At 38.8% G+C, this 21,883-nt stretch overlaps 1 protein-coding gene across 1 annotated transcript in view; it reads left to right on the top strand.

The window, feature by feature from the left end:
* Positions 1-2,058: 2,058 nt before the first annotated feature.
* Positions 2,059-21,883, top strand: part of LOC103611217 (colorectal mutant cancer protein) — a 142,200-nt gene continuing 122,375 nt past the window's right edge. The window contains 1 exon segment of the mRNA XM_008628701.2: positions 2,059-4,010. Coding sequence (XP_008626923.1) covers positions 3,954-4,010 — 57 coding nt within the window. The 5' untranslated portion in view covers positions 2,059-3,953.

A 21,883-nucleotide genomic window follows, 5' to 3' on the forward strand; every position in this document is an offset into this window, starting at 1 on the left:
TATTGGATCAACAATCAGCAAACTGGCCACACTAATGGTTGTTGGTGCATAATTCTGAAATTATCTTGGGAAGAATCTATCAGTGTAAATGCACTAACCACAGTATGTGCATCATGAATGCTTTAGAGGTACATAAGGCAGTAATGGATTAGAAGTGCCGTGCAGTTGAGTGGAACCCCAGGCCAGTATCTCTGTCTCATACAGAAAGTCTGTGGTGGATGTTGTTTCTGAAAGCCTCTGTGACAGTCAGGTTCGTCCATCTTCTTGTCACCTGCTTCTTGTTACCGCCTTCACGCTGATGCATCCACTGACCCTGTCATCTTGGGCTAAGAAACATCTGCAGGTTAAGAGATTCCTCTTCCCATTACCAGTCCAACCCCCCCTCCCTGCCCGTAGACGCTAAAAAAGAAGGCAGGAACAAGGCTGAGGGCAAGGAAGCATTGCTGTCCTAGGCAGGGAACTGAGTCACCAAAAGAGGGAATGAACAGTCAGCTGCAAAACAAAAGAGACTGAGTCCAACAGGCCCCTCTCTCACTGGGTCACAGAGTGCTCTGTTCATTTCCTTGCAATGCAAAATTGGCATACTTGAGGTTTTCTTTTGTTTTCTTTGAAGCCTGCCTTTGGCACAAACCAGCAGGAAAATATACTTTGGCTTCAACAAAGTTCTTAGTTCCCTGCTATGGTATTAGGTCACTTACATGTGTTTGGAAGTGGTGAAACAGCCTGCAGACAGCTGGGCAGTTCTATCTGGGAATTTGATTTCATGATGTAACATTTTTCATTCAGTTAGTTAATGGAGAAATGCTTGACAGTAATGACATTTCACAGAGGAACAAGTTCTACATCTTCAGATGTTCAGGATATCTTCTTGATGCTCCTTGATTTAAAAGTGTGATATAATAGTAACTATTTTAGGAAAATTATTACGTTTAGTCTTAGCTAGCCCTGCACAATAAAGAAATGCCTGCAAAGTTTCATCTAAGTATGTTGAAACAAGTGTTGCCAGCTTTTATGGATTAGTTAACACTCGATGCTTTCCCACTGAGAAATGTCTAACCCTGTACCACTCAATGCAGGTATGCAGAGGTTGCAGTGGGAGTCAGCTGTGGTTAAAGTAAAATCATTTTTCATTAGTTTGGTTTAACCATTTCACTCATCCACACGAGTTAAAATTAATTTTTAAATTTTAAACAAACTTTGTTCTGAAAGTACCTGCATGTATCTCCCAGGTTCTTGCACATTTGAAGCTATGGATTCTGATGTTGTTTTTCAGTCAGTATCTCTCTCTCTTTCTCCCATATTACTGCATAGAGTAGGAAAAAGGCAGAAAAAAATCCTTTGTAGATCCTAAAGTGTCCTGCACCATTATGCTTGGGATATAGTACCATGTGCTCTCTCTGGTCTGTCTGATGGCTGGTCTGCCAGAAATGGACAAACAATGGGGAGTTTTGAAGAAAACAAATCAGAACTTTTAATTTCTGAATGCCTGTTCACAGTCAGCAGGGAAGTATTTGGCAATATGGGGATAGAGCATGGGAAGTGCAGTGTATTGAACCCACAATTAATATGGCCTTTCCTTTAGAAAAGGAAAACCTCAGAACTTTATTCTTAGTATTAATACTGAGGCTCATCCCTCTGTTGGTGAACCTATGATAGATGTGATAGAATTCAACGAAGGTAAGATCAGAGCAAATTATAAATGGGAAAAAAAAGTTAATAGGGGTGTTGATACAGAATAGGAAGGACTGTCACCGCCTTGTTTTTGAAGGCGTAATTTTGAAAAGATAAAAACATTTTTGAATGTACTGTGTCAGCTGCAGGAAGTTTTGAATGGAAGTTGTGGGGGTTTTTCCTTATCTGTGAAAAATAAGCTAAGTCACTATACAGCACCTTTGCTTCTGGGTGCAAAACCCCTTTAAAATCACATTCTAATGCACAGGAGATCAGTGTACTACACTGTTGTGGCTATGCTGTTCCTGTGCTGCAGTCTGGAGGAGTCTGCATGCCCCTGGCTCCCTACCCACTGGAGGAGACAGCGCGGTTTGTCCCAGTGCCGCCCTGTGCCATGAGACACCGTCCCTCTGCCAGCAGAGAGCAGTGCAGCCCTTCAACTGGATTTCAGGGGCCATAACTGAAAACATGTGAGAAACAAAGCAGTTGAGTAAGGAGGAAGATACACAGAAGCACTGAACACAGAGGCAGACCTGAATGTGAAGGTGTGAAGGAGGCACTCGATGGGGAAAACAGCAGAGAGTGGAGGTGAGGCAAGGTGGGCATAAAAAGAGGAAGGGAAACCCCAAAATACAGACTGTGCTAAAGCAAACTGGAGACCTGAAGGATGAAAGAAAAAAATCTTGGAAAGAGATTCTTGCATTCCTGTTACGCTGTGAGCCAGAGGAGTGTTGCAGTTCCTGTTGCTGGGCATGGAGGAAGGACAGGGGCCCAGAAAGTGCGACCAGTCTGTAGTACCATAGAGCAATATATGTGTGCTTTTCTTGGTTCTGGATCTCAGTGCGCTTCTTGTATTGTCATTGGGGTGAATTATCCCTATGTCTGCATGTTGATACTAATCTGTGACTAACAGAGGAGAAAGAAAAACTCACACAATTATTTTCAAAATGCTGCTCTTGGAGTGCATTGTTTCCCGTGAAAATGTTTTCGCCAGAGTGCGAGGACAGAGCCACATCTTGTACAGCATTTATTCCTGATTCTTATATTTGGGGTTTTTTTCTGAACTAATTTGGTGCTTTAATAATACATTGTATTAAGATGATCAGATAAATTCCAGCTGCAGAGGATTGTGTTTCCTACTTCTGATTCAAAAAGTACATCATAATCCAGTCAAAAACTGTTTGCGCCTGTCACTGTGTTTTAGGGAATGGGGGAAAGGAATCGCCATTTCTTGTAATGAATACAGCATGTCCATAAATCCAGCTTACTAAGGATTTCTTCTAGATTTTTAGCGGAATGTTGAAGGCAAATGCTTTTTTCTCTCCTTATTCCAGTAGCATCTCCTGAACTCTTTGTAAAATGTCAGTCTGTTATGTAAAATCTGCAGCATTCTAATGGTGCTTTCAGGCTTACTGTGACCTTTTGAAATCATTACAACCCCCACCCGCTAAAGCCCCCCATTTTTCCTTAATTAATTGCACACAGGAATGGGGAAATAGGAATCCAGTTTATTGTTATCCAGGTGGCGTTTCCTGTTACTTAGCTTTATAGTTTTCCGTATAGTAATTAGTATGCAGAAAGCTGGAGAGATGCCTGTAGTTCCAAAATGAACTCTCTGTAGCTCTCTCCCTCCCTCCCACTTGCACTCTCCTTTTGGCACCGCCCCTTCCATGCACCCTTTAGCCAGCAGCAAGACAGCTGTGTTTGATCATAAACCACTTAAACTCCAGGCTCACTGGCAGGGGAAACTTTAGCGTGAAGTGCAGCATTGGTTTCTTTCAGGGAGGGAGCTTTCTTCTCTTTTCCTTTCTCTCTCCACAAATACTGAGAATTGTAGCAGCACTCTCCGTTTAATTTCTCTGTGAACTTATGTGAAGCTCATCAAATTTTTCTGAGTATGTTCAGAGGCATTGGGAGATGCCCTTTAACTGAGTTGTGGAAAAGAGCAGCATAAAGCAGACATCAGAGATGAAGCACGCCTTGTAGATGGACTAAGACAGCCCTGGGATCCTGGTAAGCACTTCATTCCCTGCATTCTCTGAGCACTTCACATTATTAACAAGTCTCTTGCAGCAATGGATGGTCTGTGAAGTCAAAACCAGTTTGGCTCTTTTAGAAGATCTTGGATCATTAACTTAAACTCTCAATGTGGAGTAAAAATGGCTGTCTAGAGCAAAATGTGTAAGAGAGAAGAATTTTGGAGAAGAAAGTATTGAACCAGTTGAACAAAGCTTTGAAGCGTTAAAATCCGCAGAAATCGTCAAGCCCTGAGAAGTCTAATCATGAATTCTGGAGTTGCTATGAAATATGGAAATGACTCCCCTGCAGAGCTGAGTGAGGTAAGCAGTTTCAGTGCCCTTCTTTACGCTTTAAAAAGAAACATTCCCCATTCAGGCTTTCAGTCTGCGAGCAATGCAATTAAAAATTAATAGAATGTGTATCTTGCTATAACTTGCTGTGCCAGTCAGGAAATGACCTGAACTTTTTTGCTGCTTTGCTCTGAATGTGTGGTGAAAGGCTAACGATTGCAACCATGTAGAGACATTTTTCCTGTTACCCTGCAGCAATTGCCTTCCCTCCGAGAGCTGTGTTTACACCCAACATTCATCTTTGCAGTATGTGAAATATGGAGATCTCAGCTGAGATTAAACAGATGGTGATTAATTTAGGAGGGAAGTGGGGTGAGTGGAAAATGGCAAATATTTATTGGTAAGACAACAACACTGGCAGAAGTCGTGTGTGCTTGTATTTAGCCAAGGTGATACTGTTTGTTTAGGTTAGATGAATTAGGTTACTTTCCTTCCTTGCCTAAAAGAAAACAAGTCATGAGAAAGTTTCTGCTTTTCCACTGCAAACTATACTAAAGCTGTTATTTCGTATAGTTCTGGGTATGTTTTTTGTGTAACATGACTGTGTGTGTATTTAATAAATTTGAAATTAAAGCCATATCAGATGTTATGCAAATTCTTAATAAATATTTTAGAAGTGGCATGCTTTGTCAGCTACTGAAATGTCTTAGATGTGTAATCCTTATGGGCTTTACTGAGAACTGCTAATTTAGTTATGCTATGAAATCCCAATCATTTGATTAAGGTCATTTTGTAGGAAATTGAATCTGCAGTCTGTCTTGCCCCAGTTTAACTGAAATGCTTCTCTGTTCCTTTTGCCCATTTCTTTGATACACCTTTTACTGGAACATATCCTTTACACGCTTGGTTTTTTAAGGAATATTAGATAGGATATGCTTGGCAGAATAAGAGAGTTAAGAGTTTCTGGAGTTAACTGCTTAGAGAAAGGAGACACTGAGGTATAGAGTGGAATAATAATATAAATGAAATAAATCACTAGGCTAGTGAGGGAGACAACAATGTCGGGGGAAGCACAGTAAATATGTGAGAGATAAGCAAGTACTGTACCCTGCCATAGAAGAGGACTGTAGGTTTGTGACTGGGAAGTTCTGGTGAAATAAATGTTGTATGTATTACTCCCTAAAGAAAAAAGAGTTCAATTTCATTATTTCTGTGTTACTTTTTTTCAGTTGATTGCTTGGATACTCTATACTGGCAATGGAGCATAAGTGGGGTTCATAAATTCAGTATAAAAGCCTGGGTTACTTTTGGTCAGTTTCTGGCTGTGGTTGTGTTGATGGTGATCACTGCTTTCTATCCCCTCAACATTTAATTTTCAAGACTTTGCAAGATCACATAGATCATGGAGTGTCTCAAAGAGATGATATTTGAGTCAGTATTTGGAGCAGGTAGTATTTACACAGCTACTTTGAAATTACTTACTCATGTTTACTTCAGGCATCCACTGAGTAAGACTTTAGTTGTATGAAATTTTTTTTCTGATGTTTTAGCATGGGAAATACTGAAAGGAGTGTGTGACTGTGCACCATGCAATATTTTCATTGTTTAGGTGGGTTTTTTTTTCCCCCAACAAGCTTTCTTTAGTCCTTAGTTCACATTTGTACTCTCGTACCACAGGTGGGTTAGAAATAGGCCCCTTTTTGACTGCAGGCATAGCAGAGAAGATCTTACAACTCCTGACTTCCCCAGCTGCTTATCATCATTTGCTTACTGCTCATCTTCATCTTTGCAGTTTGAGCTGCTTGTGTTAGTGAGCCTTAGCCAGAGTCACCAAGAAGGGCTGGGTGAGCTTCAACCGTGATCTTGCATGAAATACTGGGTTTTCAGTGAGATACAGAGGCCTCAGAAAAGCATCGTATTCCACCTCTCAGAGGGAAGAAGATGCATAAGTACTCTGAGATGTAGTACATAGCTGCTCGCCCCTAACTGTTAATTCCTCAAACAGTTCTCTGTAGTTTTTATGCTCATATTACACCTTTCCCTGTTGGTGACTGGTACTGTTGAACTTGCTATAATTGAAGGTAAAAAGTCCTGGGTAAAGGTTGTACCTGTGGTTTATGTATCTGTATTTTTCACATCTTTGTCATGCTCTTCTTCTTCCTTTCTGGTTCTGTCTTCTATACACCGTGTTTATTTTTGATCAATAGAGGACAAGAGCCTTGTGTTCATTTAAATGATGGAAAAATGGCTACAATGAGAATTTGATTAAATGACTGCTGCCTTAGTGTGTGTTCACCTGCACCTCTATCTTTACAGACAGCTCAGATTCTGACATTACAGTGGGCTGCTACTGTTGTACATACCTGAATGGCAAATATGATAACAGACCAAGAAATACTACGATTCGCATGATGCACAGTGGGTTTTCGTGTAGGTGCCTTGATCTCTTTATCTCAGTGTGTGGAGCTCTAGGCATGAAACTGCTGTTATTAAACAGGAAAGCTACAAAACCCTGAACATATAATAAATGCATTCTTGACTGCATACATTAAACAAAAGAGAAAATAAATGTATTGCAATTCATTCCAATTGTATTGGAACTTTCTACTTGAGATTTACATCTCTCTTTGGCAAGAATTAAAGGATATGTTTCTTGTCCAAGACACAGTGTGATTGTAGAAGCTTGTGTATAGTTGATGTTTGCTATTCCTAAATTCTTGTCCAGGTAAACAGAGATCTTGATAGTTTTTGTTTACTCACCTGCCCCCATCCAAAGGTCATGCAGAAAGCAGAAAAAAAAAAAAAAAATCTGATTTTTGTTGTAGGTCAGTCAAACCTCCACAAAACTCATGCTCTGTGGTTCCCTAGCTCCAGGTTTCAAGCTATTTTGCTATTGAAACCTATTGTAACCTTCATGTTACCCCATTTCTTCTGCTCTTCTTTGCTTCTAAGCTTCAAGTCCAAAGAAGGAAAGATTATCCAGTTTGCTGTTTGCATGGTAGGTTTGTCATGTTGTACCTGCTTAGTTAGAAGACACATTGTTCTTACCTAGCAAGGTGATGTTAGGCTTGGTGGTTTGTTTGGGGTTTTTTTGGTATATGTAAGATGCAATAAGAGAGGCAACACTGTTGCATGGTCTATGATGAGGTGTAGATGATGTCTACGATTTAGCTGAGGATCTACAACAGTGTTTGGTACCTTTGTAAATAGGTAACAGTGGCCAAAAAAACTCTGTTCTACTATTCTGAAATGGGCCTTCCCCTGTCCATATTAAGGCTTAACACAATTTGCAGAGCTTGCCTCTAAAGGCTTGATAAAGGAAGGATGTGATTTATATGCATAACCAAGTTATGAAATCTCTCATTGGCTCTCTGCAATTTTTTACTCCTGAAATTCTGAAAAGCTTTGTTGTAAACACAAGGCATATTTTAAAAGTCAACATCATTAACATTACTGAAAACATGTACTGATGCCATGATGATTTTTTGCCTTTTCTTTTAAACCCCTGTTATACCTTTTTACAATTTCTGTATTCTTAGTGCTTTTTGCCTACATTCTTGGACTTGTCTGTCAAGCTAGGAGACTGAACATTTTAGAAGCTTCATAGTTAGGGATCAGTGTGCCCCAGACCCCAAAGTCCTCTCCAGAGCACGTTTTGTAAACTGAGATAGAACCACCCAGGGGAAGGTTCCTTGGGGAGGGGGGGACTCATTGGAGCCTCTCATTGGGGAATTGTTGATAGATCTGCTAAATGCTATACCAGATCTTTTGTGTGGTAGGCATTGCGGTGGGCATTGAGGTGCATTCGACCTGGACGTGTGCACCTAAGGGTCCTTAAAATAAATACCAAGGTAAAATCCCTTTTTCCCTTCTACCTGTGTTTGACTCTTGATTTTAAGACCAGGAAAAGACATCAGTACAGGTAAACAGTGGGATGCCCACAACTGCAGACCGTTTTGTACATCATTGAAAATGAAGCTTTGTATCAGAATTTAAATGCTTTGTGTACCTATTAAATTGGCTATTTTGCAGAAAGAGATGTTCATCTAGAAGGAGCTGTATTGTCTAATCTGTATTTTCTTCCAAATTCAAAGGTACTACCTGGTTTTAAAACATCTAAAACATTTAAATGTTAATTTTAAAACATTTGAAACATGCTAGTTTTCCAGCATTTTGAGGAGGTATCCCCTACATACTGATCTTACCTGCTCCCCTGGCCATTCGCTGTGGAGATGGTGTGCTGAAATAGGGAGAGCTATGGTCTGACCTGGTACATCTGTTGGACTAAATGGGGCCAGCAGTTACACCCAAGCCTAATGCTGGAACAGCTAAACTTATTAGTGCAGGAATGTGAAAGAAATGTTAAGTGCTGAGCTTAACGATATTTTTCTCAATTGTGTACTTAGGAGATAAATTTTATCCTTGAATTAAAAGCCAAATTATGTTGTTGGCTATCATTTTCATTAAGTGAGTCTTGTGATTTGCTGGTAGTAAGACTGTGCCTAAGAGATTTTGTAATGATATAAGGGCTGGTATTACAGTAACGCAATACATTCAGCATTGCAGTTGATTTGTATGTTACTGTTTATTGTGTTCTTTTAGCACTTGCTGCATGAGTTGATGGTGTATAACATCTGAAAAGCTTGTATTTTCTGCACAGCAAAATTAGAAGATAGCATGCTGCTTTAGGTGCACACTGTATACCTCCTGCTTCTTTGTGTTTGGATGTCAAGTGTTTAGGATACAAATGTGTATGTGACAACATTAGCTACAGCTTCATATTCTTTAGCCCTTTACATTGACTGGAATAATCAGGTAGGCTGTTTGTCTTGTAAAAATGACTACCTTTTTTTTTGTTTTAACAAGGTACTTAAAATTTGGGGGAGAGGAAGGAGGGACAGACTTCAAAGCTGGTGTTTGTGTAGGAAGCGGAATAATGAGTTCATATGAAGGATTTCACCAAAACCTTACATGTAATACCAAATATAAGGAAATGACCAAGTCTGAAAGGCTTAAATTCGGACTTTTTAGTAATTTTATAGTAGGACTATATTGCACTTTCTTCTCAGATTTGTGTTCTGCTGCTGCTCTACCTATAAACTGAACTCTGATAAGAGCATCATGGAAGGAGAATTGCAGAAGTAAGAGGGGCTGCATGGCTTGAAGTTGTTTACAGAAGTCCAGTGAGTCTGAGGGAGCTGTGGGGTGAGATGGATTACCAGCAGAGAAGCAGGACATCACTCAAAGCCTCCCTGGAGGAGGAAGAGGAAGAGTTCAGCAGTGACCATCCTCACCCTGAGGTACTTTCCCATGTGTGCCTCTGTTCCTTTAGAACAAGCACTAGCTTGTGCTGTCACTGTACGTACATGTGGGGAAAGAGCACTGATGGAATGGGGAAGAGGTTTTTTATGTTTCCAAGGTAGGATTAAGTCCCAAATACTCATTTTATCTTCCTGAGCTTGGTACTCTTCCAACAAAATCAGTGAGTAAATATCATCCTAATACTGCATCTGCTTCCGGAATGGTCTCTGGCCATGCAACAAATGTGCCAGGGTATTTCCAATACCTCTCATGAGCAGGTAAACACCATATTATACTGCAATTCCATTTCTGCTACTGGATATAGCCTTGGCTGTTAGTGTTGAAGCTGTGCAGGTTGTAACACAGAAGGGTGTACTTCTCCTTGTCAACAGAGAAGGTGTGTTTTCCCCAGTCAGGTGGTGTTTTGGGAAATGTGATAAATTATTAATCCTTTGAAATACTGCAGCCTTACAATAGAACAGAGTGGAATGTGGTTATCAAACGGCAAACATGGCATATTTTAAAATTATTTTAACCTTGAAAAAGTTGCATAACTGATTTTTTTCCTAGCAGCAGACAATCCAAAAAGGTGAACAGTGTGGACTGCTAAAGTGTTAGAAAAGTGAACGCCGCAGCGTGGTATGCTTAAATCAAAATACCTTAAGGAGAAACTTTCTTAAATGATTTCTAGTGGAGAGCTGGGTAAAACTTTCATCTGGAGGTAGCCTTAAAAGAGTGTGCTCAGCTTTAGTGCTTCAGAGATGCTGAGGTAAAGTTTGCAAATCTTTGGATGAACTCTCTCCTCTTTCCTGGTTCAAATGGGCTTTGTGAAGTACTAGTCAGCCTTGCAAACCTGGCATTTTCCCATGCTGTTGTCTTGAGGAGTGTGGAGACATTAGATGTGAAATATAATTACAGATTTTAAAGACTTACTGTGTGTCTCTGTTACACTGATGTATCTACTAATTTAAAGAAAATGCTTCAGTGGTAAACTTTCATGGACATGCTCCTGGATAGTGACTGTCAGTCTGAATGCAGCCTTTAGATTGGGTTCATAGTCAAGCTGAGGGGTGCTCTGGCATGATCAATATATGTAATTCACAGTGTGTGTGGTATTTCCAGTGTTAAAAACATAGTGACTTCAAAGAAAATGGTTTTTTCCTGGATTTGTGTGAGCTGCTTATCAGGCACAGAGTGTGCTCCAGGCTTGGCTATTATTAAATTGAAACACTATAAAAAGATTAGTCAAAATGCCCAGACACTGTCAGCACTGATAATGCTCTTCTGCAGCCTCCTAATGAAAAAAATACAAAGATTATGTAATTTATCTGCCTGATATTTTAATGTTCCTTGCTCCTGAAAAATAATGTTTGAAAAATGCCTTATATACTGAAAAAGCTGTGAGGACAAATGCTGTGAAAGCACCATTAACAATGTATTGGATTGTCTAATTGCTTTTAGAGACTTGATGTTTCTATTCATAGATTAAAAAGCCAGAGTTCATTCCTGGAAGATTTTTGGAGATAAGGATTATAATCTTTTCCCTCCTTCTCTTCCAACTTGGAAAAGTAAAATGTGGTTTTGCCTTTGATCAGACTTGGACATATGAGAACATGGCTCTGTGTGGGAACAATTACAAGATTCTTCTTTCAAAAGGTATTTTTGTGTTCTTCTGCAATCTCTGGATTTGTAGTCTGTAAAGGGACGCATAAACAAAATGTCCTGAAAGAAGAATCCATAAACTGAAAGGTTAAGGTTTGCAAAGGCAGAAGCTTCTGTGTTGTGTTTGTGTGAGGAGAGGACACAAAGAGAGGCTGTGTCTTTGGATTGGACACGGACAGTGATGTGTCATTACGTTCCTCTTCTGGGGCTCTGAGTAGTTCAATGTAGGACTGAAAAGGAATGTGTTCATGTCGCTTCTGGGTGTTTTCCTTACGTTTAGGTTTTACTGTCTTTATGACGCTGTATGGTGCTTTTAGCTGCAGGTTTTACTTGTGATGAGAATTTCTGCTTCTCAAGTAGCATGGAAAGGGTTAACTGGACTTTCCTGTTACATGTAGTAATACTATATGAATTTTTGGACTCTGTAGGGATATGTGATGGTCTCTGAGCTCAAAGACTCTGAAGGATGGAGGTTTGGTGGGGGATCTGATTCTGGTAGAGAAGCCATTTGGACACTGGTGGAAACCTCCTTTAGTCAGTCCCATGTCGGGATTTCTCATAAAAATTAACTGTCTGTATGAATGATAAATATTTTCTGTAGATTTAGATTTTCAGTATCTCTAATGAATAGAAATATTTATTAAGACTCTGGAAATTGGCTTGCATGTTCTCACTCTGTTGTAATTATATATGAAAATTTGTCATTAAAATTAAAATATGGACAGAAATCCTTTCTGTCCTCCTAAACTTAAAGAAATACAGAAAGAAGTATTTTTTCAGTATGCTTAGATTTAGCCCACGTGGTTGTATGTAATATTATTGGTTGCATGCTAAATTTTATGAATTACCCTCAATAACCTTTGTAGAATTTTTTAAATGCTTCAGAAGGTCGTTGCTGGATATTATTGCAGATTATTTGGGTATCACCATCGAATGCATCACAAAATAGAAATTTACATCAGGATTATGGCCATCTCCTGATAACTGAAATGAGGTACTGTTTTAAAACAAGCCATTTATACATTTTAAAATATGAGGCTATTTCAGTGTTTGCTAGAGTCACAACAGCGCCTCTGGTTTCTGATCAGCCAGAGCAACTTTTTGAAATGTTTCCAAAAAAAGTAAATTGTTTGGTTGCAGTGATGGAATTATAATTGTTAACGCAGAACTGTGATTTATGGTTGTGATGACAGAGAAATACAAGATCATTACTATGCTATGTGATAAGTCCCAAACTATTTCAGTGACAACTCAGTGTCCTTTTGAACTGTGTCCACAGAGGTTTGGCTAAAGCTGGTGTTCCTACAAAGCAGCACAGGTGCCTGTCTTGAAAAGTCTACGTTTTGCAAACTGCAGACCCAAAAGTATCATTTGCTTGCAAAGACTTTGTGTTATCTGGCCTCCATCTACAAGTGGCTGTGATAATCCTACCCCAAACTGTGCTGGTCTGCTTCCTATCCTTTGCGTGGCTGAATGCCTCTAGTTTGATAATCTTTTGAAGTTTGTATCCTATCTAAATTGCACAGGTTGTATACCCTTAAGCTGTTGCCAGGTAGGAGGTGGTAGAATCTACCTGGCTGTTAACTGCAGTTGGGACTGATACTGCTGCTCTTCAAGTGGCTCATCAGCTGAATCTTCCTTCCTTTGCCTGTATTCACGTGCTTGAGATGCGTTTTGCAGCCATGTACCGAAACCAAAGTGGATATTGTCATCTGCAGAAAAGACCAGGTACCCGCTTTAGAATGATGTACCGAGGACTCCTTTGCTGTCATACATGTTTAACTTCTTTTTTTTTTAACATTACATGTAAGATGTTTTATCTTCATGAGATAAGTTCATTTTTCCATCCCTTAATCTATTTTTTCCCTTTTCTTTTGCACAGCATTATATAGCATAATTTTTTTCAAGTTTCTGATACTGCTCTTGTCTAATTTACTGACTTAGGTGGTTCTTTTTATTTAAACTGATTTGCAGGTGTACTTGGATCTTTTTATTTAAACTCATGCTGGTTGACCTGTTCATCAGCTGGTTCTTTCTTTTGGTATGTTGTAATCTCTCTCCTGTGGGAAGAGAATTCTCTCATGATGCTTGCTATAGCACAGGTCAGCGATCTGCCAGGTATAACTCACCTGGTGGATGGTCTGGCCCATGCTAAGTAAGAATGCAGTTAATTTCAGTGAAATGTGTAAGTAAAGTAAATCCTTGAGAGAAAAATTTTTGTCTGCCTGAAGCAAATAGCTGCCTGCTGTATGTGAAGGACAAAAATTGTTGACAGTATTTCCAATTACACTTTTCTTCTGTCTTATGAGATGCTGGATTAAAGAGTGGACAGAATCTATTTCTCCTAATGGATAGCTCCCCTGTGGAGCAAAGTAGGAAAAAAGTGTACTGATTCATAACTGTCAAGTCATAATTGCGTGGAGATCTGTATTAATTTAGTTACTTGGTGAGAGAGATCTGGAAAACACAGAACTTTTTTTCCATGCTTTCTAAAACTTACAGATTCTGTCTCACATCCTGCAGGGTTGAATACCTATGAATACCCATAATTATCTTTCTTTGTGAAACTCCATGTGGTTGAATTTCAATACCTACCCTTTCTGGAATGGAAATAAATGTGCTAATTGCTTTTCATGAAGGTAGGCTTTCTCCTTCCTTTGAGAATTTCTTGAACTTCCTATATTTCTGTATTGTGTGTTAGGCTGAATCTCTTTTTATAGCATATTTAAGCACTTCTAAATGTAATGATTGATGCCAATGAGTTATAGGCAAGTGGCATATCTCATTCAAAATGTTACATAATCATATTCTTCAGTAATGAGATGTCATTTCCCATTATAGAATCACAGAATGGTTGAGGCTGTCAGGGACCTCTGGTTGTCACCTGGTCTAAGCCCCTGCTCATGTGGGGTCAACTAGACCCAAGTGCCCAAGACTGTGAAAAGCTTTTGAATATCTCCAAGGATGGAGACTCCAGCACCTCCCTGAGTAACTAGTGCTCGGTCACCCTCACAGGGAAAAGGAGTTTCCTGATGTTCAGCGGGAACCTCCTGTGTTTCAGTGTGTGCCCATCGCCCCTGTGCTGTCACTGGGCACCACTGGAAAGAGCCTGGATCCATCCTCCTTGCACCCTCCCTGCAGGTGTTTATGTACCTTGGTGAGATCCCCTGAGCCTTCTCTTCTCCAGGATGCACAGTCCCAGCTTTCTCAGCCTTTCCCCATAGAAGAGGTGCTGGAGTCCATCTATCATCTTGGTGTCCCAGTATGTCCATATCTGTTTTGTACTGGGGAACCCAGACCTGGACTCAGCTCCACCTGTGGCCTCACCAGTGTTGGGAAGAACAGAAAGCTCACATCTCTGTATCTGCTGTCCGTACTTTCCTAATCCAGCCCAGAATACCATCCACCTTCTTTGCAGCAAGAGCATGTTGCTGGCTCACATTCAATTTGGTGTCCACCAGCTTTCATAGGCCTCTTTCATTTCATAAACTTACCCCATGGGACTTTTCCAAGGAGAGGTCTGAGTGAAATCTACAGTTGTGATCTTGATTTTTGACCATCTCTCTCCTCTCTGGATCATAAACTCCAGCATCTTATGGTTGTGAGAGGGGTCAAATAATATTTCTGTAAGTGCCAAGGACTGTTGTGCCTTTGAAGATAACAGGAGCACGATATATATTGGAACAAAAAAAAAGGTATTTTTTTTTAGAAACATCAAGGGAACTTTCTGTGAATAAACAAAATATTCACTTGCAGAACATTTATTGAGTTAATTCTGTCAGAAATTTCTCTGTCTTGGAGTGGCAAGAGAGGATAGTATCCTACTATGAATAATTCCATTTAAGGAATTAGTAAGCTTCAGAAACTGTCAATTTATTAAAAATTTAATTTCCTTCTGTTGAATGGTATGATTAGAATTTAGTAGATTTTTTCATTGTTCTGATTTAAAAAAGAAGACCAAGGCAAAGTATTACAATGGATGACCTATAGTGATTTTTAAAAAAGGAAAAAATAGAAGGGGAAAACTTTTCCACTGTTTGTCTTTGTGCCCTTGCTGCTAATTTTTAGAGCAAATTACAGTGGCTTTTCATGGAAGATGTTTTCCTTCCAAGAGAACAAAGGAAGAATTTTGCAGTTTTAGTTCTTACCAGATGTTGACATTATGTATGTTCTGTCTCATATAATGCTGCCTTCATAAGGATCTGAAAAAGCAGGACTACAGAAATAAATCACAGTAGGGAAGTTTAAATTTAGATTTTGTTTTTTAAATACAGTAATGTGGGAGTTTCTAGTGATAATGAGTTTGCTGTTAATCCAGAATCCAGCTCAGTTTGTTCACTTAAATCAGCTTTGAAGTTAAACTTAGATTTCAAAGACACATTCATAGTAAATTCAATCTAAAAAGAATGTGAGTAATTCCTAATGTGGGTATGGATGTCCTGGTTGTTTAGTACTGCACTACGCCAAATCCCTGAAGATGACAGACTTATCTGGTATATCTGTGTGTTACTGTCAGGGACTAATGGGACATCATTTCTGAGAAGCAGGAAATTCTGCAGAGATTAAAATGCATATATGGTCTGGCTCCTTCACAGTGTATAATCACAGCTCCCAATGGATCAAAACAAAGTTAAAAACTAGCGATTCCCTTCCCCATGAGAGGACTGTTTCTTAGCAGCACTCTTCTGTCACGGTCGTGTGAACACTGGTGCTTGGCACAATCAGGATGGAAACATTCTACAGTGTAGGAAAAGCTGAGAACAGGAATCAGCATCCATTGGGAAAGGGGGAGGGAGAAATAGACAGTTGTCTAGAGGATATACACCTCAAACTTATGGTAAGAAGTTACATGAGTTTCTTACTTGTGAACTTTTGCCATTGCTGATTCATGACTTCAGAGTGTTTCAGGGCATCATTCTGACAACTGAGTCAGCATTCATTTTTTAAATAAGAGCAGAGATTTTACTGAGAAATTAAAATGCTGGATTCATTTGGTCTTTTGGAGTCAATGAAGTAATTCACAGTCCAGTTAGTTCAGTTTTTCAGTGCTTTCTAGATTTTTTCTCCCCTGGGCTTTGTCTAAAGCTGCACTATTTATTTGTCTGAATGGGAATTGTGAACAGTTGGTAGCCTTAAATTATCAATCTGACTTATCCTGGAATGGTTAAAGGACCATGTTGCCAAGATTTAGTGATCATTATTTATTTAGACCAAGTGTAAAACCCTGTCTTGTGTACAGAAAATATAAATAGAACAACTGATAGAGTAAGCTTTGTGTTAAATTTGAAATGCCAGTAATATGCAGTACCATTGCCATGACAGTGATGCTTTGTACTTTATAGTGCATTTCATTTAAGGAGCTGAAATAAGCTGCACACCATTATTGATGCAATTCTGTTATTGTAATGTATAAGAACTTACATTTCAATTTATTAATTTCACTATATTACCATGATTTATCAAAAATGTTATTAATGAAACTAATAATTCAATTGCAGTTGCTTGGCTTGGTCTTGCAAAGAGGAATGTATCTAGCTTGGAGCATGGTTATGAAATTATATTTAAAACCATATTTTTAGAGAAGCAAAGGATTCTAGAGGATTTTATTGATAAGCTGAATTGGTACAGGTTTACTTTTTTTAAGGATGACAGTGTTGTAGGTTTAATGCATATTTGGTGGCATTGCTTGAAGAGATGATGTGCTCTAGTAACTTTGAGAAAATAGATTTTTTGAAAAAGGTGACCGTGACACAGAAAATTTCTAGACCATGGGGTCTTCCAATTTATGTATTTTAAAATAAATTGTTAGAGTCCTTTTTCTCCTGCTTATAATAGTTGTATTTAGAGTCTGGAAGCTCAATCAGCAGATGTTTATTGAGTTTTATAGTTTGCCTCTGGGTAGGCTTTTCTGCTTCTTTGTTTTCTGTGCCTGCAGCTCATTTTCTTCTGTCCTTCTTAGAGCTTCACTAAATGCACTGTGTGTTCTCAGCTTTCATTAGCCTTTTCTTTCAACCCTCTTGCAGCTGCTAATTTATTGTTGCTGCCCTTGATCCCTTTGCCTTCTGCATGTACCAGTCTACCTCTTCCCTGTCTCTGTCTGCTTATTTATGGTTGCACTTCAAGACTGCAGGGTCCTCTGGAGTTCCCACTGATACTCTTCAGTAAAGGAAGAAGGAATCCCTCCTCTTGCAGGGCTGACTGTGTCAGGCTGCGAATGCTGGGAGAAAGGGGTTGGTTCTCTTGGCACAAAGGCAAGCTTCAGCCCCGTGATTAATTAGCGTGATGTTGCAGCAAATGAACTGTTGCAATTAAACCAGTGTAGTAACGAAACAATGAGCAACAGCCCTAAGGCTGGCACAGGCAAGGGGAGGCTGATCCCGGGTGGTGTTGGTCCAGCCAAACCACTTTTTTTGACACAAAACCACTCCCGTTGTGTACCCATAGATACAGAGTTCCTGACAATTAAACAGTATTTAAAAGTCTAATGATAAAAGTAAGATTTACAGAGAATTTATAGTTTTTTGCCTTAGGAGTTGTAGTTTTTTGTTGTGGGATACTTTGTTAAGCTTCCTTGACAAACTGGCATTGTGAGAGGGGTTTTCCTGGAGACCTCAAAAGTTGTGATGGCCAGGCCGAGATTTACTGAAATTCCTGTGTCACACTACTATTTTGCAAGAAGCTGGCTCTTCAGATTTTAGGTTTGATTACTACTGACCGTAAGCAATAATAGATCTGATGAGGGTACCTTTACCTTTCCCCTGTGAGCCCTCATGCAATCTCCTGAAATACCCTCCTCTTCAGTAACTTTTTTCTGCTGTGGCATTTGTAAGCTGTCTGAATGTAGTTAGTTCTAGTTGTTCTGAGCTATAGTAACTGGCAAATGCCGTATGCCTAGAAGTTCCCCTACCCCAGTGCCACTACTGTTTCTTCTTCTTGCCTAAAGCCAGTCTTACGGCAGCTTAAAAGGGAAAACAAAATGTTTAAGCAGAGAAGAAAACATTACTGAATGCTTTGATGCTCTTCTTTCCTTAAAAGAGATTAAATGGCTTTAGAGTTTAACTTAGTTCTGTTCCATCTGGTGGTTTACTAACTTCTCTTTGGCATTTTAACTGAAATTAGGAAAAGCAATTGATCTAGATAAACTGAGACCTTTGTGACAGAGCGAAGACATGGACGTTTCAGCATTGCTGCACTCTCTCGTGGTATTAACCCAAGTGTTTTGCTTCTGGTGCTGCTGCATTTCATGCGTAAAGTTTTATATGCAGAAAGATAAAGACCTGGCAACATCCTAGTAAGTGTTGTGCATTTCATAGGTATATGCCAAATACATTGATTATGATTATGAACTCATTCCACAATAATAATTTTTCAATATAGATCAAAATCTTCTTCACTTAGTAATTTTAAGCCCCACAAAAACATTGCTTCTCATTGGGCTGAACTAAAATGAACACTGAAGTAAAAAGATACTGCAAAGGACAGAGAGTACAGTTCTTTGCTAGGTCATGTTCCAAGAAGTATTTTTTTGCAAGCCTGACAATATTTCCAAATTATAATTGAAATGTACCCCTTTAAAATTCCATGAACATAAAAATAATACCTTTTTTTTTGTTCTTTTTTTTTTGGTGAATCTGCTTTTTTGTCAAAGTGATTTAAAAAGAAAAAAAAAAGTGCAGTCCTAAACTACCTGGAAGTTGCAGCTGTACAGCACTGCTGAGAGGGTTCTGTTTGGTTTTAGCAAGTAAAATACTTCTATGTAAGACTGGGTGACAGGAAAGAAGTAACTCATTGACATTGTTGCGTGATAAAGAGTTGCTGCCAAAAAATATTGGTTGTCTTAGTAGTAGACTAATGAAGATTGCATAATTTTATGTTAGTTGGACAAACTAACATTTGAGGATTTAATTAATCTTGCACATGATCAGTGTTTACTGAGGTAGGCCTGCCCATGATTTTAGTGAGGTTTTTATACGAAAGCTGAAGTTACTAGTATGAAATTGATTTCTGCTTTTATTAAAAAGCTCAGTGCAGATTTAAAAGTAGCATTTTCCAGGTGTTTTGTGGCTGAACGAGAACTGGTATCCTGTGATCCTGTTGAAAAGGTTTTGTGTGTGTCGGGACAGATTGTAAAAGGTATTTTTAACTATTCCAGAAAGTACATGTTTATAATGTGAAAAAAAAAATAAAATTAAGAGCAATTTGATCTTCCACTTCATTGAAGCTCGTGAACTGATTGGTGATGGGTTGATTCCATACATGGAATAAATAATTAAATTCCTTTAGGAAAAGGAAAATCAGTGATGAACCGAACATAAGTAAAAATGCTTTCCTTTTGGGTCACAAATGGCAATGTAGATGATCTATTACAGAACTTTCTGCTGGGGTAGCTGCAGAACATGATCAAAACCACATGTGAATTTAGTATCCTTGAGCCTTCTAAAGCTGCAGTATAGTCAGTTGGTTTTTGTGGCATGCAGCTTTTGAGAATTACAGGAGGATTACTTGGACCTTTTTTAACGTGTAAGATTCTTGGCATGAATTCCAGTTGAGGTGAGGCAGAAAGCCATTAGAGACAGCAGAGATTCCAAATGGCTAATTGTTTTAAAAGGAAGAGCAGTAAGTGCATGTAGTGTATTTGTCCCAGGGCAAGAGGAAACTTGGTGATCCTTCCCTTCCCATGCTTAATTTAAGAAGAGTAAAAATACTACTCTCATTTGCATCTATTTATTTACCTTTACAGAGTTGTTCTGAGCAATAGTCAGTGATTTCAGTGTTCTGAAAACACAAAATGCTGTGTATCTACTATGTATTATTCATCCCTTTAAAACATCAGTGGTATTGGGAAAAAGACGGCTGTTTTTCATTTAAGTTAGAAGAAGATAATCTGTAAGTATTTGCTGATGGAAAGAACCAGACATTGTTGGAAACTTTTTTCTTATGCTAAATTATTTGCAGAATCATGTTTTGGGAAATGAGGCTGACACATTCTGCTCTGCAAGTATCTGGATTTCATTTTTTCCTTCTTTGCACAATTGATTGGAATCTTTAAAATCTGGCCATTTGTTTCTTATAAACTGTTGGTCAGTAATATTCTAGCTTTGTCCTCACCCTGCTGTAGTCTAAAAGGACCGGTGTACTATCATTTTTTGGCTCTTGGGATGTTCTATTTAGAGCTTTATCAGAGTCTCTAAAATATTTCTCCCTCCTCCCTTTCCTTCTGGCTCCAATTTTGAATATATGAGAAATAGAGATGTTTTGAGCAACGCCATGCAGGTTTTCTGTTGCTGTTGTGCCAATATATTTTTCTTTACTAACAGTGTGACATTAAATACTTTTTTCTGTGTTTTTTTTCATGTTTTCCTATTCCTGTAAGCCCAGCTTTCTCTGGCCATGTTCCAGAGAAAAGGATGCTGTTGCCCCAAAGGATTATTTGAATTATATATATAATGTAAAACCTGACAATCTCAAGGTTATTTCTTTATATCAAAATGCTGATCTTAGTCTAAGCATGCTAGAGAATATATCTGAGAGTCTTACAGCCACCATGAAAGTAGACGTGGTGAGAACCCTCTCTTTGCTTTCTAATCATCCTGATTAGTTCTTGGTCCTAATTGAAGATTGACCATTTGACATATTAAATTAATATGCTGTTTTATTGTGGTAGAAATAATAATCTAAAAGTAATTACTTGGGCAGCTGTCTGATATTTTGAAAACCTTTTCTTCTATGATTCGTGGAACTGACTTAGCTGTTACTGAATATCCAGACTGCCTAATGTCCAAAATAGTGTTCTGTCTGCATCTTCTAACCAGAGTATAGGTATCAACAAAGCAAGATAAATGGCAATAATTGTGTCTTATCTTTGTTATGATATGTCGCTAACAACACAGGTTATGGAAATTAATGGACACCTATTAATGCATCCATTTATGTGTCATGTCTTTAAAGCAGGTGGCAGGCAGTACAGGAGAGTTTTCACTCTTATCATAGATTTTAGCAGATTTTAGATTTTCCATTTAAAGAATTAGCTCTTCCATAAAACCCCTGTTTCGATGTTTCTCTCTGTTTTAAAATACATTGTCTGATAATAGTGTACTTTTGTAGCTTTGGCTGAGGTTCTTGGGATGACAGTCTTTTAACTCCAGGGTACATGGTCTAACATCTCTCCTTGGCACTTGGTTCTCTCAAAGAGTTTGTTCTATTAATGTCTGTTTAATCTCAAATCAATTAAGCATTTATTTTGCATTGGATTTTGTCCAGGTTTTATCTGTTCCTCATGGTTACGTCATACTTTCTTGACTACAGTAAGTTCACTATCTTAATGAAGCAAAGATTTAAGAGAGCTACTCTCCCTTGGTGACTCATCTGCAAAGAATAACAAAAGGGCTTGACATAAGAATAAATTATTCTTAACAGACAGTGATTGGTCTTGATGGAGATGAAAACTGTGGATGAAATAAAACAAGGATGTCATGCTCATTTCATAAAAACTACCCTGGTATAATCAGCATGGCTTTCAAGGGGTCAGAGGTCTGTGCAAGTCATGAGGAATAATAATTTTCAGAAACCACGTCTTTTTGGTCTTATTGACTGTATGTCTTAAGAGCCACAATTATGCAATGCAATTAATCATCAAGGGAGTTTGGGTTTATGGTACATATTTGAAGTAAACTCTTTTTTAATTGCTGGAGCTTTATCTTGTGGACTTTGACTAAGTGCATTAGTAAATGCTTAATTTGAAGGGATTCTGTCACCCTGAAACATATGCCTATTACAGCTGGTGAAAGGGTCAGTAGCTCTGACCCAGGAAGAGGTGACCGGTTCGGAGAGATGGTCCCGAAAGGAATTGCCTTCCCGAGGCCCGGTGTCTTCCCTCAGCTGCTGGCAGGAGGGCCCCTGCAGAGGCTGTGAGCTCTTTAGTGATTGTCAGCTCGTGATTT

The sequence above is a fragment of the Corvus brachyrhynchos genome, unplaced genomic scaffold, assembly GCF_000691975.1.
Source record: "Corvus brachyrhynchos isolate BGI_N302 unplaced genomic scaffold, ASM69197v1 scaffold232, whole genome shotgun sequence".
NCBI classification, from domain to species: domain Eukaryota; kingdom Metazoa; phylum Chordata; class Aves; order Passeriformes; family Corvidae; genus Corvus; species Corvus brachyrhynchos.